The sequence below is a fragment of the Hemibagrus wyckioides genome, linkage group LG13 (genome assembly GCF_019097595.1).
Source record: "Hemibagrus wyckioides isolate EC202008001 linkage group LG13, SWU_Hwy_1.0, whole genome shotgun sequence".
Lineage (NCBI taxonomy): Eukaryota > Metazoa > Chordata > Actinopteri > Siluriformes > Bagridae > Hemibagrus > Hemibagrus wyckioides.
In genome coordinates this window covers 23,766,855-23,784,794 of record NC_080722.1, presented here as the reverse complement: position 1 = coordinate 23,784,794, position 17,940 = coordinate 23,766,855, and the positions used below count along the sequence as shown (strand labels likewise).

The window sequence follows — 17,940 nt, the reverse complement described above, 5'->3', positions numbered from 1 at the left end:
AGTGCTGAGCCCGGCAAAAAACTATAGCTCAAATAAAAAATTATAGCTCATCAACTAGTTACTACCATCCCAGAGGTGAAGCACGGAGGTGGCAGTATACATGTTATGATGTCCTTGAGAAAAGAGTTACTTGTCTAAATAATAGGTTTCTCATTTTTGTTTACTTTAAATAAATGTGCAAAACAAAATTTTGAAAGTGTGTGTAGATTGATGGCCAATAAAGTAAAAAATCTGATCTATAAGAATAAACTGTCCAAACTCAAAGGGGTTTTAATATGTTACTGTTGTTGTTGATCTTTTGGCTGCTGTTGCTGCTATCTTTAGACAATCATTTAAGGGCAATCACTCTATAACTTGAATTTAGCTGTCAATAACCACTGATAGGTTGTCCACCAAGTACAGTATCCACAAATGTACTCAGTGAGCAGCAGTTTGGCTAGGTGGAAACAATCTTTTGCATTTCAAATCTCCAAACGCATCAACCCCTGAGGCAATAGACCCAGTCGGGTTTCACTGCTGACTGGATTCGCAACTCTCCATTTTCAGGCCAGAACTGGGACCCGATATGATCATCTGCTGTGGTATCCGATCCACCACAGGGTCAAATGTTTTGAGATGCTTTTCAGCTCACCATGGTTATACAGAGTGATTAAATTAGTTATTATGTCCTCACTGCCAGCTCAAACCTGTCTGACCATTTTAATGCTATTGTTATATATTATAATGCTACTGCCATCAGAAGATAGTTTGTGTATACATAACTATTAGCAAGCTGTAGTTGCTGTGAAGAGCTAATAAACACTCAATAATATTAAGAAACCATATTAAGGCTGTGTATTGCTTAGTGTGTAATGTTGTCCCTGCAACAGGAAAGTTCTTAAGTTTAAGGTCTTATACCATGAAGCTAACAATATAAAATGGTCCAGGGAATTTCACTAATACCATGAACTGTTTATATTGATGAAAACCATGGTGCCGGTCAAGCTCTTATTCTCTCTATGGAAATCAAGCCTTCAGTTATTAATCAGCCAAGTAGCTTCACCTACCTCCTCCTCCTCAGTGCCCTCTGCAGCAGGACCATTGTGCGTTTCCTGGAAAAGTATTTTCTTCATTTTCCGGTACTGTAGATTGTCCAGCTCTCGCACTGCATCTTTAGTGCGCGCAATCAAATCCATCACCACAGTTTGAGGACGCTCACGACACAGGAAATGATGCTGAAAGGCAAAACAGCAAGCGTTTAGTACAGAAAGAAGTTCTACAGGACTTTTATTTACTCATTCATCTTCGGTAATTGCGTTATCCAGGTCATCGGCGCTCAATGTGAGACAAGAATACAACCTAGCTCACGAAGCACCATGTACACACAGTCACACCTGGTGATATTTAGTGCAGGCAATCCAGCATGTTTTTGGGAGGTGGGAAGAACGTGGTAAACCCTGAAGAAACCAGCACAAACGGGAGAACATTTACAGAATCTCTGCAGAGATGGTAGTTCAGGAACAAACTAGAGACTCTGAAGCTGTGAGGCTGCAATATAACCCAGTGCCACTGTCATAGTGAACATTTCTACAAATCCACCTTTAAGTGTGGATTCGCATACAACTAGAGGTACCACAAATATGAACTACACCGTTTGGAGAAAGCTTCGCCTAAAATAAAACAAAAGGGATTAGTTCAAATCATACATGCTGGTGACTCTGGGAAAATTGCCAGTAGCCTCATTTACATTCCTACTGCATCCGCTGTGCCTTTAGACATTCTCTACTGGTATATTTTCAGCACACAGACATGCCAATTTTGAATGAAGTACTGATGATTATACAACATCTAACAGGGGATAACAAATACAAAACAGGACAACAGAGGAATGATCTAGCTTTAACATGCTGTAAAATCCTGTGAAATTATATGAAAGCATTGGAAAGGCAAGGGCAATAATTTTGTTTTTGCTACACACTGAAGACGTTTAGGTTTGAGACGAAGATGAGATGATAGACAAGGATGTCAACTTCCATTTCCTGAGATTTACATCTAGATTTGTTAAACGACTTAGAACATGGCAACTTTTGTTTGACCCCAACAGTGTGGCAAGTGATCAAAAAATATTAGCCCATGTTAGATTGTTTAAACAATTAATTGAGCTGAAAGTTTATTCTTAGTTTGATGAGGGCATAGTCAATACAACAATTTGGAATGTTTCTGGGGAAAAAAAAAGAAAAGAAACCACCAGACACTGAACAGGTCAGCCAATGATAACAGCAATTGATAAGAGAGACATTGTGAGAGCTGTGAATAAAACCCAAAAACAACATTTGGTGACTTCACCAAGAACCCTCAATAAAGCAGGGGTTTAGGTTTCACAATACACTGCGTGAAAAAATCTTCAAGAGCAGAAGTGGTAGTGACCTTACCACAAGATATAAACATTCATCAGCAGCAAGAATCGAAGTGATGGAAAGACCAAAGTGTGGAGAAAGAAAGGATCTGCTCATGATCCAAAACATACAAGATCATCAGTGAAGCACGGTGGAGACAGTGTGGAGATGGAACTCACAATGGTAGCAGAGTGAATAAAGATGTCTATAGTAATATTCTGTCTGTAATTTACAAAAAAAATGGGGTCCAGTCTAATTCGAAAGAACTTCATTATGGCGCAAGACAATGATCTAAAGCATTTTAGATACAACAAACTACATCAGGAGAAAAGTGGAAAGGTTTCAGACTGGACAAAAAAAATCAGCAGACCATAAGGAGAGTGAAGAGAGAAACCCCCCCAAAACAAACAAACAAATGAAAGAAGCTGCACTACAAGCCTGGAAAAGTATCACAAAAGAAGATGGTCAGTGACTTGCCGGCTTTACGCAGTTATTGCAAGCAAGAAATATGCAAGCAAAAGTGTTATATACATGTTCCTATTCTTTTGTTTACCTAAAATATTGGGTTGTCTGCCACCTAAGGAGCCATGTTCTTAGCAAATCTAGATGTAAACATCAGGAAATGAAAGCTTAGATAGATAGATAGATAGATAGATAGATAGATAGATAGATAGATAGATAGATAGATAGATAGATAGATAGATAGATAGATAGATAGATAGATAGATAGATAGATAGATAGATAGATAGATAGATAGATAGATAGAAAATGCTATTTAGCATCTACAAGAAGTGCAAATAGTAGAAATTGTGCAAATGAACAAGTGCAGATAAATATGTAAATATGTACAACAATAAATAAGGCTATGTCAGAGTGTGCATAGACAGGTATGTGCAAGTTGTATTTGGAAGTAGGATATTATATTTCACTTATTTTGATTATATATTACTTGTATCTTGATAAATAAAAGCACAGAACAGGAGGGTGTACTTTTTCCCATGGCTTTGTATGTAGTATATTTTTCAAACAATAAATACATAATTTTCTGTTTATCCTTAATCAGTTTCAAAAAAAGTATTAACAATAATAGAGAAATACTAATAACTGCCCTGGCTCCGTCAGCAAGATATTTCCAGCCTTCACATCTCTGTGATGAAATGTCACAAATTTTTAAATAATTGTGTTTTCATTAAGAACCCATGCAGATCTCACTGCTGTGACTGACTATTCAACAATATGAAAATAAGTTTTTTTTCATAAAGTGGGCTGGTCATTGTGAATGAATATGACACAGCAGGATTTTTGATATAGTAATAATGTTCACCTTGAGCAGCACGTCAGAGGTAGGTCTGTCCTGGGCAATCTTCTGTAGACAGGAGTCCACAAAATTTCGGAAATAATCCGACCTTAAATAAAGGAGGGAAAAAAACCACAGCATGTCGAGTGTTAGATGAGGAGGAAGGTGCTGAAATGAGAATGCATAAAAAGCCATCATATGGAGTCCTCAAGAGAATCAGGTGTGAAAAAAGACTCATGAGAGAGAGGCACAAAGGAAGAAAGAGAAGACAACAAAATATGTGATGTTTATAGGAAATGATTTCTCACCAGTGATTAGACTGCAGGACTGGGCTTTCATTCTGAGCGATGTGGTATAAGGCACTCATAGCATTCATGTTGAATAAGGGAGGCTTTCTCTCCGCTGTGACAGACAGAAAAAAAAATAGATTTGTTGACACTAGACTTCTTGTTTATTATATTTAAAGAGTTTTATTCAGTTCTTCTTGTTTTATATTACTGAATAAATTTTAAACAGTCATTTGCCAGCATGATATTTTAACACTTATGACAAGTTGGCTCTTTTGGGAATGAACACCAGTCCAATATCCTTTTCAACACCTCCTTCTAAAATATGACCAATATTTAAGATTAATTATAATTCCTATAGAGCTACACACTTCCTCTGTATGTTTGTGTATTTTATGAGTTTTAAATGCATAATATTTACTTATTTCTAAGTAATCTAGCATATAAGTAGTGGAGATGTTGAAACATGTTGCAGCTGTGATGTATAACAAACTTGGCTCATCTATGAAATATCAAGTGTGATATCGCTGGCAGAGGACAGCGGGATTAGTGCGAAAGGTATTGGAATCTGATCTGTCTGAGCAGGGTGTACAGATGAGGTAGTGAGAAAGCTGGACAGAATAAAGGACTAAAGGAATAAATTGCTGCTGCATCGCTCTGTTTATGTAGAGATGATGCAAGTGCCCACTTGAATGGCAGTGTGGGTAGAAAACCATTAGCCAAAGAAAAAAAACAAACCTATCAATAAATGAATTGTAAATTGAAAAAGTCAACCCCTTTTCAAAACACACTTTTAATGCACCTTCACACCTTTTTCTCACTCTGAAAAACTCTTTAAGCATGTATTCCGGGACTGTGGTGGTTCAAAGGTCAAGGTTCTGTTTTACTGATTAGAAGGTCATGGTTTAAGCCCCAGCACTACCAGGCTGCCACCTTGAGCCATGCAGATAAATTTCTCTGCTCTAGGGGTGCTGTATCATAATTGACCCCATCCTCTGACTCCAAATTCCTAACTAATATTATTTATTTTTCTATAATTTAGAAAGAGAGAAATTATCTGTCAATGTTCCACACTAGCCTACAAACCCAAACAAGTAAACAAAAAGCTTTACAAATGTTCAGTTACTTACCCAGCTCTATGCATGTGATGCCGAGTGACCACACATCCACTTTCCCATCATACTGGCCCTCATCCATGGCCAGGATCACCTCAGGAGCCATCCTACATCAAACACATTCCCTGCTATTAACAGTGCATCTGCCATTAGTTGCCAAAATTACATAATTACATATGCAAAACATATCTTTCCAAAAGTAAAGACAGACTATTATGGCTTTTCTCACACACTTATTATAGAACTGCTTAGAACATTTCGTTATAGTTCGTGTCTTACCAGTAGGGTGTGCCTACAAAGGAATTGGCAGGCGCCACGATGGAAGCAGAGCCAAAATCTCCCAATTTTACCTGCCCTGGCTCCGTCAGCAAGATATTTCCAGCCTTCACATCTCTGTGATGAAATGTATACAAAAAAATCTATCAGTAAAAGACATGAAATTAAGGCATCATATGCATAGTGAATATGCACCATGGCAGGGGAAGAGGGTGAAACTGATCATATCTTGGTCAAACAGAAAATTTACTGCCATTTAAACCTTGTTCAGCAGCAATAAATCAAGTCAACGTCAAACCATGCAGTATTTTACAGAAATGCAGACTGTATTGATTAATATGTTGCATTTGGTTGCACTTTGGTCCCTATATGTTTATTAGTGTTAAAACCCAGACAGTGGTGGGAGATTTATTGATGGGCAATAAGGGCACTACAGCAGTAGTCGAGGACGACTAACAGATTTAATGGTCATAACTGGTCAGAATATTTTTCTAGGACCTGGTAGGAATGAGATTAATAAAGTAAATTAACTAGCTAACTAATAAATAAATAAATGGCCTCTCTTTTAATATTTGTTTGTCACTGCTACAGCAAAATCGATTGCTAACTATGGATGAACACATGGCAAGTGAGTTTTCAGATTTCTTGCGCCTACATTTTTTTTGGGTCACACATGCTGATAAATCCAAATACACATCTTATTATTCAACCGTACTCTTAGTTACTGAATAGGATACACAATGATATATACAACAGGAGTTTAGGGAAGTGGCACTCTACCTGTGAATCATGTTGTGGGAGTGGAGGTACACCAGGCCCTGCAGAGCACCATGAATGATCGCTGCAATCTCTACTTCCTGCAGTGGCTTCTTGTGCACTAAAAGCAGAAGAAATACAAAACAGCACTTCCCAGTTTTATTAGAACTTATCAGAACTCATATAATGTGCAACATTTTAAGGTACTGTGAATTGCTAACATTAAAAGAACAAACTGAAACATACACGTTAAAATAATATTACAGAATTTAAGGGGTCAGAATAATGGAGTGTTTTTTCATAGTCATGGAACAGCATTGACGTAATAAAACTTTCATATCCACTGTAAAACAACAAGATCAAAAGGTCAAAGTCTTTTACTTATGCACACACTAAAGCTCATTTCTATATTGCTAGGCTCAGGTACACTGTTACCAAACACATTTTAAAACTTCATAAGAAGGTCAAGGAGTGTCTAAAACCATTACTTGATGGATTTTTACAGGATTGCTTTTGTGCAGAGTAACAGCGCCGATGTAAAGTACACAAGCCCCAGGGTAGGGACAATGTGAAATGGTTTAGTGACAAACTGGTGAGAATGGACATGAGGCTGTTTAGTGAAATGATACTGATAGCCTGCAGATACAAACTGTTCCTAACATCTAAATAGTTCAATAACATCTGTCAGATGGCAAACTGAGAAAGGAAGTCTGAGCTTTCCTTGGGCGGTAGCTTTGTGTCTGTGGCCGGAGCCTGTGCCCTAACACACTCTGATGCCCTGTGGTACACAGATTGAAGTTGGTGATTATGCTCAGGGCAAACATCTTGAATTTCTACAAACTCTAGGAACTGAACTTATGAAGGAAGGACTCAGGAAGGACAGGAAACCTGAAAACAGAGAAATCTATGGTTCTGTCATGCATAGTGATGTTCTGCTTTCTGCAAAATCCTGTAGTCTAATATCACCATCTACATTTTGTGCTGCTGAGAGTATTGTTATCAAAATATCACTCTGACAAAGATCAGATCTCTTCTCTGTGGGCCTATTTCATGTCTTCTGTGATAAGACCCAGGAGAGTTGTATCATTAACTAACTCCTTTAGGAGGTTTATCCATAGATATTTAGGCTTGATTAGTAGCAAGTAGGATGGAGTTGAATTTCGAGCTGTAATCAATAAGAAGCATCATCACATAACTGAAAAGCCCTTTTCTAAATCTGGCACGACTGAAATGTCTGCCCACCTCCTCAGTGATTGGCCAGTAACGATGTGTGAATGGATGGAAGGTGGAAACTCTGACACCTTCCTCAAGCTCGTTTATTACCAACAGTGTGAGGTCATAATAAATGTCTCAGTTTAACTGCTTTACACATAATGAAAAGGAATCAATGTTTCTTCTTTTATTTTTAATAAATTGACTTGTATTCTGTAATACATTTGACAGTGAAGTAGCAAAAAGCAATACCTCAAATGTTCTTAATGCATACCATATGTTTTTTGCAATGATGGATTATCACTTTTACCACTGTAACTTTTCCCAAATTACCAAATAGTTTGCCTCATTTGAAGTAGGAAATGTTAGAACAAGTGTTAGTATAAGTGTCTAAGAACAAGCAGGAATAAACGTCCTTTTTTATAGATCAAAAAAGTAAATAGAGCAATAGAGTATAGAAGGAATAAACATACAGAGAAATACCACGCAGACATAGCTGTAGATAAAAACACAAAAAGCAAAAGCCTCAATCTCATTACTCTCACTAAAGACATGTTTAATAAGCAAAATTTAGAAGAGTAAAAATCAGAGAGTAGACATAAGCTGCATCCCAAATGACAGACTACACACTTATACAATGCACTACACAGCCTAATGTCTAGTGTATGAAAGTTAGGTGGGTAGCATTGGCTCCAGTCTCAGACATCATGCCCACAAACCGTCAGCTGAACGTCTGATGCTTGTCTGATCTGGCTACACGAGACTACACTGTGTAAAATGGAACACTAACGTCATTTACTAACTGACAAATGTCCATTGGCTACATCAGTAGCCAATGGAAAAAAGAAATAGAAGACTTTACACAGGATCAGTAAAACTGGTAATTGCCTGATTTTTTATTCACTTACCTTCTATCAGATCAGAGGCAGAACCCAAACAATACTCCATCACCAACTGAAGTAGAGAGAGAAGATGGGTGATTATGGTACATGACACTGATTGATAACTGAACATTTAGTAGAACAGACAGAAACAGTTCACCCCATCGTCTGGCAATCATATCATGATTATATCAGAGTATGTTATACCACCTGTTGATGTTGCATGAGAAGCAGTATGAAAAGATGTGGTATAAAAAAAATTATAAAATAAAATAATACTAACAATAATACGGAAGCTGGAAAATTCCAAACCACCCATATGGCCTGCTCATACAGTGTTTTATCAGATGGTCTGATCCAGCTCCACTGAGTACTTTAGGACAGTAATACATTTTCAAAAGCATTTTAAAGCTTCATAACAACTGCCCAATTAATAATAAGTATTCATAACATTCATGCTCATAGATTTTTGCTTCTGTTTTTCTCAAGTCAAAAGCAACATTGCACAAATTTAAAAAAATATATATCAATGATTTATTTACTGAACCCTACTCATTAACAATGTCTCATTGTGACTCCACTTCGGTGCATTCACATGTATTACACAATAACTGACTGCAATAGTGGCCTGGTTCCCGTTTTGCTATACATGCTTTTCTTGTCTTGTGAACATGCTGAAACAAGAACTTAATGGCTGTGTGTGTTTCTATATTTGTGGCGGACGCATGTAATTTAGCAGTGCCCTTTCATTCAATCCTTAGTTGGGGACATTATTTATTGTTGCAGACACTGGATGTGTCAATATAAAAAACATTTCTTATGATATTTTGTAATGGCATTCAAGCAATTAGATGCACTTTAATAAGCATTATAATTTGGTGTTCAAGCTGTAGTTAAATGTACAACAGTCTGCAGACGGGGGCAATCATTTCCGATTCTTTTAACCAACCCACAGATGTAAGAAATGTCAAGTGCTATCAGCAAAAATAAAACTGATAGAATTAGCACAACTCTAAGAACAATGGTGGGAAATACTTGGGTCTGTCTGAGCAAGCACAGGATAAAGCAGAAAAGCTTATACAGTCAAAGGAAATGGCGCTACTGCGTCAGTGTACTCCATACTCAGGAAAGCGCAATCTCCCTCTACCTCTTTCCCTCCCACTCACCCATGCTGTGTGCTCTCGCAAGTAGCAGCCTTTGTACTCCACGGTGTTTGGGTGCCGCAGCTTCTGAAGGAACTTCACTTCTTTGATGATATCCTGCCACTTCTGGAACAGGAATGAGAGAACAAAAAATATTATTCATGTGCCTTATGTGCCGTTAAACATCTTGGTATACAAACATGTCTGGCTACACAGTTTAAATGACATCTTTGTCCTTTTACTGCTTCTGCACATCTGAAGAAGTCTGTGGGTACTGCGAGGTTACCCATACCGTCACCTGTATTTACTGTGGCACATGTCCTCTGTTACTACACATATGCAGTCCTATGCCAGAGACACAGGTTATGCTGATAGCTGGCTCAGTGTTTCTTTGTACTTAAACCACGTAAATGGAGGAGAAGGAAATGAAAAAATGAGTTAAGATTTAATGGCTTGCAATTTTTCACCTCGTTCGACTGCTTGCCGCTGTACGACATCTTCTTAATGGCCACCACTTCATTGGTGCGGATATCATGGGCCTGTGAACGAACAGGGGAAATGCTTTATTTCTTTTCACCGATGATGGGCGATCCATTTTCTCACAGAAATCTCCATCAACCATACTTACAAAGTAGACGGCCCCAAAGCTTCCATGGCCAATCTCACGGAGGTCTGTGAAGAGTTTCTCTGGATCTTCCCTGAAGAAGAGCTCAGCCACCTCCGGGTCCTTCAGACTCCCGGCCCGCACACTCGATGGCATGGCCAGCGCCTTCACACACATTCAGACAAATTATCAGATAAGTAATTGTGAAATTACTATTACCAATAATCCATGACTATACATAATCATCTATACACAATCTGCTTTAAAATCTGATACACTAAGCACTTTATACTGGCTGTCTGGTTAATACAAACTGAGGCCTATATGTCTGAAAATTTGATTATTTCTGCCACACCCGGTAGCTCAAGTGGTCAAGTGGTTAAGGTTCTGGGTCAAGATTGGGGTTCAAGCCCCAGCATCGCCAAGTTGCCACTGTTGGGCCCTTGAGCAAGGCCCTTAACCCTCTCTGCTCCAGGAGCGCTGTACCATGGCTGATCCTGCGCTCTGACCCCTCCAAGGATGGGAAATGCGAAGAAAGAATTTCACTGTGCTGTAACGTATATGTGACAAATAAAGGCTATTCTAAGGCTATTCTAGAAATTCCAGGTGGTCACATATTGGATACACAGAAAGGTAAATTCATTATACAGTGCTGTTTGAACAGCATGACAGCATTTAACTGCTTATAAATTATAGACTTGTGGTATAATTTTGTTTTTTCAAACACAAACACCCGATCATCACAGCCTTATGTGGTCCTTTCTCCAAACTGTTGCCACAAAGTTGGAAGCACACAATTGTATAGAATGGCTTTAATGCTATAGTGCTATAATTTCCCTAAGAGGCCAAAAATGCTGTTCCAACATGACAAAGCCCCTGTGCACAAAGCGATTTTCATGGAACCATAATGTGTTAAGGTTGGAGTGGAAGAACTCGAGTGTCTTGCACAAAGCCCTGACTTTGACTCAACCGCAACAAACACCTTTGGGATGAACTGGAACACTAACTGCACCCCAGACCTCCTCACTCTTACAACATCAGTGTCTGATCTCAATAATTCTCTTGTACCTGGATGAACACAAATCCCCAAAGTCACACTCTAACATCTATGGGTTTTCCATCAGTGGAAAGCCAAATAAGTTAATTCCCATGTTTCTGAAATGGGCACATGTTGGTGTGAGGGTCTGGTATCCACATACTTTATTGGACTGTATTGTTCAAACCAATGAATAATGTAATGCATTAAAACTCACAAAAAAAGTGACAGCTGAGATAGTTCATCATACTCTTAGATGTCCATCATCTATATTACAGCATGATACTCTACAAGAAGTATAATAATTATATTAGCATTGGCACAATCTGCATCAACGTGTCGATTTGAAAGGCAATGACTGAAAGGAATCAAGGCAATAAATATATATTGACTTGTACTAATGAAAAAATCAAATATTAGCAATAAAATTGCTTATAAATTAAAAAAGAAAAGATAGTGTGTAAGAAATCATTCAGTTTTTAAACAATATGAAAACAGTCCTAACCCTGTATCTCTGATACAAAACAGTCCTTTATCATTTATCATTATCATTTGCAAAGTAACAATAGGGCTACCCCAGGTTCTGGACAAAAAAATAAAACAAACTGAATTGCACCATACCATAATAAATCCAGAGGCACTGCCAAATATTAAACCATTTACTGTTTATAATAGACAGTGCAAATGATTTATTTTGTGATGGATTTCCGTTTTGACATTTTTTAGTTTACATGTGGTTCAATTTCACTTTGGTTCCATTTCCTAGTTCAACTGCCCGCCTGATAGAGGTAGAGGTGGTGCCGAGTGTTCATCTCAACCGAAGGAAGCTAAGTAAATAGCTCAGACAAAGCTGTGCTATAAGACAGCACAATTGTGTCATATAGCTGCACTGCATTCTGGGACTATTTTTAGTCTAATATTAATTGTGTTTCTAATTTGGATTTCTCATTAATATATTAATATACTGAACACTGAAAATGGGGAGGTCTTGCTCTATATTTTATTTATTTATTATAATTTTGGGGAAAAACAGAATATTTGTTGTAGATTTTGTTTCTTACATTACATTTCTGGCATTTGGCAGATGCTCTTATCCAGAGCGACATACAAAAGTGTTTCTAGATGACCTGCATTCACAACATTTTACAAGTTTATTCCAATCCCTAATTAGAAGGATATTATGGAAGACTTGATTTGCATGCCAGTCAGTGAGGGTGTGCCATTTCAGAGTAGACAATGAGAATGATAATACTAATAACAATTCGGTGCTCACGTGCAAGTAGGAGTATTTCTGTATTTGTAAAACATTTATTCTTTACAATATATAACAGCAGCTCTGACAGTCGTACAGTGGAGAACATGACAAGTCGTCTTCTTCTTTTGGCTTTTCCCTTCAGGGGTCTCCACAGCGAATCATCTCTCTCCACCTATCCCTATCTTCTGCATCCTCAACACTTACACCCACTAGCTTCATATCCTCATTTATTACATCCATATACCTCCTCTTTGGCCTTCCTCTTTTCCTCCTGCCTGGCAGCTCCATGTCCAACATTCTCCTACCAATATACTCACTCTCCCTCCTCTGGACATGTCCAAACCATCTTAACCTGGCCTCTCTAACTTTGTCCCCCAAACGTCCAACATGAGCTGTCCCTCTGATGTACTCGTTCCTAATCCTGTCCAACCGTGTCCCTCCCAAATAGAACCTCAACATCTTCAGCTCTGCTACCTCCAGCTCTGACTCCGGTCTCTGTCTCAGTGATACTGTCTCTAAACCATACAGCATGGCCGGTCTCACCACTGTCTTGTACACCTTCCCCTTAATTCTCGCTGAAATTTTTCTATCACACAGAACTCCCAACACCTTTCTCCACCCATTCCAACCTGCCTGCACACGCTTCTTTACCTCTTTCCCAAACTATCCATTACTCTGGACTGTTGACCCCAAGTACTTAAACTCCTGTACCTTCTTCACCCTGTAATCTTACTGTTCCACTTCCCTGTCATTCACACAATCTAGCTATGGGGTCACAGTCCAATGACTTCTGTGCCGGTCCGAAGCCCGGATAAATAGAGAGGGTTGCGTCAGGAAGGGCATCCGGCGTAAAACACTGCCAAATTTAACCATGCGAGAACATGACAAGTAAATGTCAATAATGTTAATATAGTACCTTATATTCAGTTGTACTGTTGTGTCTTGGATTCCACTGTAAGCTGTTAAAAAAGAACAACGTACCATGCACTAAAAGCTCTAATAGTTGGCAGTGTTGTAAGAAGAATTAAACACTGAAGGAAGTGCTGTTACAGAACAGTAATGAAGCTCAGGGTGTTAGGAATTATACAGTGCTCCAAAAAATGAAGGGAACACTTAAAATCACACATTAGAGCTTGAAGAACTAAGTTTAAAATCTTTACTTCTATTCACTGTTTAATTCGTTAAGAACAAAATGATGTGACAATGGTCAATGGAATCCAAAAATCATCAACCTACTGAGGGCTGGATTTCAAATTACACCAAAAAAAACCCCCAAAAAGTATAAAATTGAAATGACAGGCTGATTCCACTTGCATGCATTTCATCATGGCAACTCATGATGTAAGTCAGTAGTGTGTATGGCTCCTACATGCCAGTATGCACTCACAACATCTGGGCATGCTCCTGATGAGATGGTGGACGGTGTACTGAAGGATCTCCTCCTAGACATGGATCAGTACATCAGTGAGATCCTGGACAGTCTGTTGTGCTACTTGGTGGCTTCGGATGCTCCGATACGTAATGTAGGGCTGAAACAACGAATCAATTAAATCGATAATAATTGATAATGAAAATCGTTGTCAACGAATTACTTTATCGCATTAGTTGGCTGGCGCACGTCACCACGCATTCAATGATACAGTTGTTTCAGGCGCACATCAGAAGAATGGCGGATAGTACAAGCACGTCGGATAAAAGTGTGCGACCCAAGTCCTCTCAGACATGGGAGGATTTCATATTTCATAGGAAGCATGACAATGATGAACGAGCACATAAAATGGAAGCATGCGGGAATCACGGATGAAGGCGAAACTTCAGGACGGCAAGTTTAACGCAGATTTGTCATGTGCCATGTGTGTTGGTCATTCACACAGAACGTGTTTTATTCCTAACTCCTTTTCCATTGTTTTTCAACGAATGCGATATACAAATGTGTTTGACCGTTGCGCTCGCATCTTTCGCGTGTCTCATGTTCAAATGATTTCAACTTTTCCAAGCGGCGCAGCTCATCAATGTCACTCACAGAACATTGGACGAATCAGAAGGCCCCAGAGGCAGGGTAAGTGTTGCAAGCTTCGTTTACAGTAGCAGGCTGGCATGGCAACTTCATGGCACATCCTGAAACCTTTGCGTTCTGTACTGCGCTTTTTAAAACCATTCCTAAGCACCACGTCTTGCATTTGTAGACACAAACATCTGCCTTCCGTGTGAATGCTTTATTTGCATGCTTACAGTGTCCGGTGGTTATTGTGTAAAGAGCGCTGCTTTACTGTTAAGTACTGTCAAATTAAAATAGTTTGATCAAAATAAACAAACAATATTTGTTTTTAATCACTATTTGTTACCAATTAAAAATAATACAACGCAAAATTTCTGGAAGACTGAATGAATGAAAACTTTTAGTCTAGTAGTTCTGCCTCTAAGAAACACAAAAGTGTTTGTGGTTTAAGTTTTAAAAGGTCAAAAGTTTTCTGCTTAAAAGCTGGAAAAAACATTGTGGTAGTGTAAAGGTTTAGTTTTACGTTCATATTTGCAACACCCAATGTGTAAATTTAATTTGAAATAAAAAATAAAAAGGTATTTAAAAATGTTTTTATCCGATTCATTGATTAATCGAAACAATCGCCCGATTATTCGATTATGGAAATAATCGTTAGTTACAGACCTAACAATGTCCCAGTGGTTCTTAAATGGATTCAGGTCTGGGGGAACTACAATGGCATCAATGCCTTGATCAACTAGAAATTGCCTACACACTCAGGCCACATGAGGCTGGGCACTAAAAACCCAGGGCCAACTGCCCCAGCGTAAGGTCTGACAATGACTCTGAAAGATTTCCTGCCCGAACCCAACAGCAATAAGGGTACAGTTGGCTAGCATTTGGAGGTCTTTGCAACCCTCCAAGGATATTCCTCCTCAGACCACCACTGACCTGTTGCCAAAATGGTCATTCTGGATGATGATGCAGGCAGAATGGTCTCAAGGCATCTCCAGACTCTTTCATGTATGTTACATGCTCAGTGTGAACCTGCTCTCATCCGTGAGGACAGGAGAGCTGTGAGCACAGGTATCACTAGAGGAGCCCTCACGCCACCTTTATGGAGTTTCTGACATGCACACCAGTAGCCTGCTGGAGGTCATTTTGTAGGACTCTGGTAGTGTTCCTCCTTCCTCATAGAGAAGCAGGTACTGGTCCTGCTGCTTGGTTGTTGCCCTCTGGCACTGTTCAGCTTTCCTCGTGTAATCTCACAGGATCTCCTTCATACTCTTGAAACTGTGCCACGAGATGCACCAAACGTCTATGTGTCAGTATGTATAGATGTGCCACATTGGAGAAGCTGGACTAGATTGGGTTGCAGGTACTGCATCATGCTAAAAGTAGTGACAAGTACCTAAGAGCAACCATTTGTGGTCATCACCTGCAAAACTATTCCCTTTTTGGGGGGTTGCCTTGCCAGTGTCCCTGTTGTCACTTTCATTTGTGCCAAAGCACTTATGCATCTCAACTGGACAGACTGACATCCCTGAAGTTGCTGATCTGCTGTTATACTGTCATGATCAAGTGTTCCCGTTGAACAGTGCACTTTATTCTTTACTTACAACAACGAGATGCATGCACTTGTACCATTTACCGGAGGCTTTTTTTTTCGCCATTCCTATTCACACTCGTCCCGCCTCCGCGCTTCGACTCGACAGGCTCGCAGTGTCCCGCCTTCTTCACTGCTGTTTGCTTAGTTCTAGTTCATATCCACACCCAAAGCTAATCTGCATGAACTACTAGTCAAGTCTTCCAAGACTAATCTGCATCAATCCTATTGCAGAAGGCGGGGTTTGTCCGAATACAACAATCGTCGACTAGCAAAAGCTAGTTAGCAGGCTAACTGAATGAAAATGTCAGCTGTTTAGTAATCCAGCTATGCACACACACACACACACACACAATATGTGCACTTCCAGAAGAACACGGACATTATCATTTAGCTAAAAGAAATAGAGTCAGAACATCACTGGGTACTTAAACAGGTAATCAAAACTGATGATTTTTTTTAAAAGGGACAGAGGGTCCTTACCGTGGTGTCTCCGCTGTAGCTAGCTAAAGCTAAAGCTAGCTGAGTATCCGGCCTGGTGAGAATATAATGCTGCTCCTTTCTTCAGTCAACACAAACAATCTTCATTTGAACATCAAGCCATATATTGATCGCTTAATGTCCAAAGAAAATGGCACGTCGTAATTGTTTAACTAAAGTGCGAGACACGCGAGTCGAGCTGTCTCTCTCTCTCTCTCTCTCTCTCTCTGTCTGTCTGTCTCTCTCTCAGCTCCAGATGAACATCAGCTGATTGTCAATGAAAAAACGGCTGTACCGCTTATCAGCAGAGCCCGATATTCCGCCGCTCTCATTTTCCATCATATTTAATCATTATCTATGGTGTCAGTGGACTAGTTTGAGGTTGCTGTCAGACACCCGCCGTCCCATGATTGTTTTCTTGCTTTTATTTTAATCCTCTTTATTGTTCAGGACTGGATGATGGCGGAGCGGGGCGGGAGCCGAGCGGAAAACGGAAGCTCACGGTTCTTAGCTTCCTCTACGACCCTTTTGGAGTCAAAACCCGTTTACGTCGCAGCTGTCACCCCCTAGAGGCCTCAAAATTCCCAATCACCTCTCAACTAACATGAAACAATTACATGGGCTTTTCACACTTGAATTGTTAACCCGGCTTTTACATGGCTTCTTGCATCTTGTTATCACTCCAGTTCACACACTTTCTGTCACATTTTCTTACTTTTCTCTTACTCTCGGCTGCTGTTTACACGACATGCGTTTCCTGTTACTGACATGACATGAGCCTCGCTGCTCAGTTTCTGATTGACTGTCTGTCTGGTCTGCCAAGCGTCCAGCAGAAACAAGCAAACACCTCTCCATTTTACACTGAACAAACTTAGCATCGCAATGCACGGTTTGCACCGCAAATCCCTCTAGAGCAGGGTGTCATAACCCTGGGTAAAAAACGGTGCTAACACCGCTTTCAGATTACAGTTGATAAAATGTTTTTTTTCCCGGGGTTTAAAAGCGGTGTTTAGAAGGACGATAACTCGGGGTTAAGCGCAGTGTAATGGAAAGTGTAATGGAAAGGTGATTTGTGCTTTCACAGACATGGTTTAACCTGATGATATGGCGAGGGCAAGAGTGAACATATGGCGTGTAGAGGTCAGTTCCAAATAATATTTACTTGATTAATGGATAGTTGTTGGAAGAATAGTAGTAAGCGGTCCTTTGTATAGTAATGAACCATGCACAACTCTTTATTAAACATGTGCAGGGCTCATCTCAAATCAAAAAGCGATCGTTGAGTGATCATTAAGGATTTTTTCTGACCAAAGTTTCTCCTTGAAAATGATGGTTTAGCACTATCCTTCCAGATTTTAATAATGTGTAGGACAGTTCTTAACCCCATTTTAGTGGTTTCAGTAATCTCTTTAGTTGTTTTCTTTGCTTGCCAAAAATATGACCCTTCTGAACATCTTTTCCACAAACCACAGGTTTTAGGTTTTCCAAAATGGATGTTTAAGAAATGTGAAACTACTCACTGAATCAGCTAGAATTAAATAACATGGTTTTTCACTGCAGTAATGACCCAATGGAAGGCTTTTACTTATTTGCTTAGTTAGTGATTACTTTATTTTTGGCCAGGCAGTGTAATTTT

The 17,940-nt window shown here is 39.4% G+C and overlaps 1 protein-coding gene across 3 annotated transcripts in view; it reads right to left on the bottom strand.

Moving 5' to 3' along the window:
- The window catches only part of taok2b (TAO kinase 2b), a 32,308-nt gene extending 15,526 nt beyond the window's left edge, over positions 1-16,782 (bottom strand). The window contains exons 1-12 of one of the 3 annotated variants that reach the window (XM_058406060.1): positions 16,308-16,782; positions 13,625-13,766; positions 9,971-10,111; positions 9,810-9,881; positions 9,367-9,468; positions 8,228-8,273; positions 6,132-6,228; positions 5,355-5,468; positions 5,091-5,182; positions 3,982-4,075; positions 3,701-3,782; positions 1,047-1,214 (exon numbers count right to left, since the gene is read on the bottom strand). In XM_058406060.1, coding sequence (XP_058262043.1) covers positions 1,047-1,214; positions 3,701-3,782; positions 3,982-4,075; positions 5,091-5,182; positions 5,355-5,468; positions 6,132-6,228; positions 8,228-8,273; positions 9,367-9,468; positions 9,810-9,881; positions 9,971-10,111; positions 13,625-13,687 — 1,071 coding nt within the window. In that variant the 5' untranslated portion in view covers positions 13,688-13,766; positions 16,308-16,782. The remainder of the gene's footprint in view (positions 1-1,046; positions 1,215-3,700; positions 3,783-3,981; positions 4,076-5,090; positions 5,183-5,354; positions 5,469-6,131; positions 6,229-8,227; positions 8,274-9,366; positions 9,469-9,809; positions 9,882-9,970; positions 10,112-13,624; positions 13,767-16,307) is intronic. The other 2 variants (XM_058406058.1, XM_058406059.1) reach the window with 2 other exon arrangements.
- Positions 16,783-17,940: the final 1,158 nt, after the last annotated feature.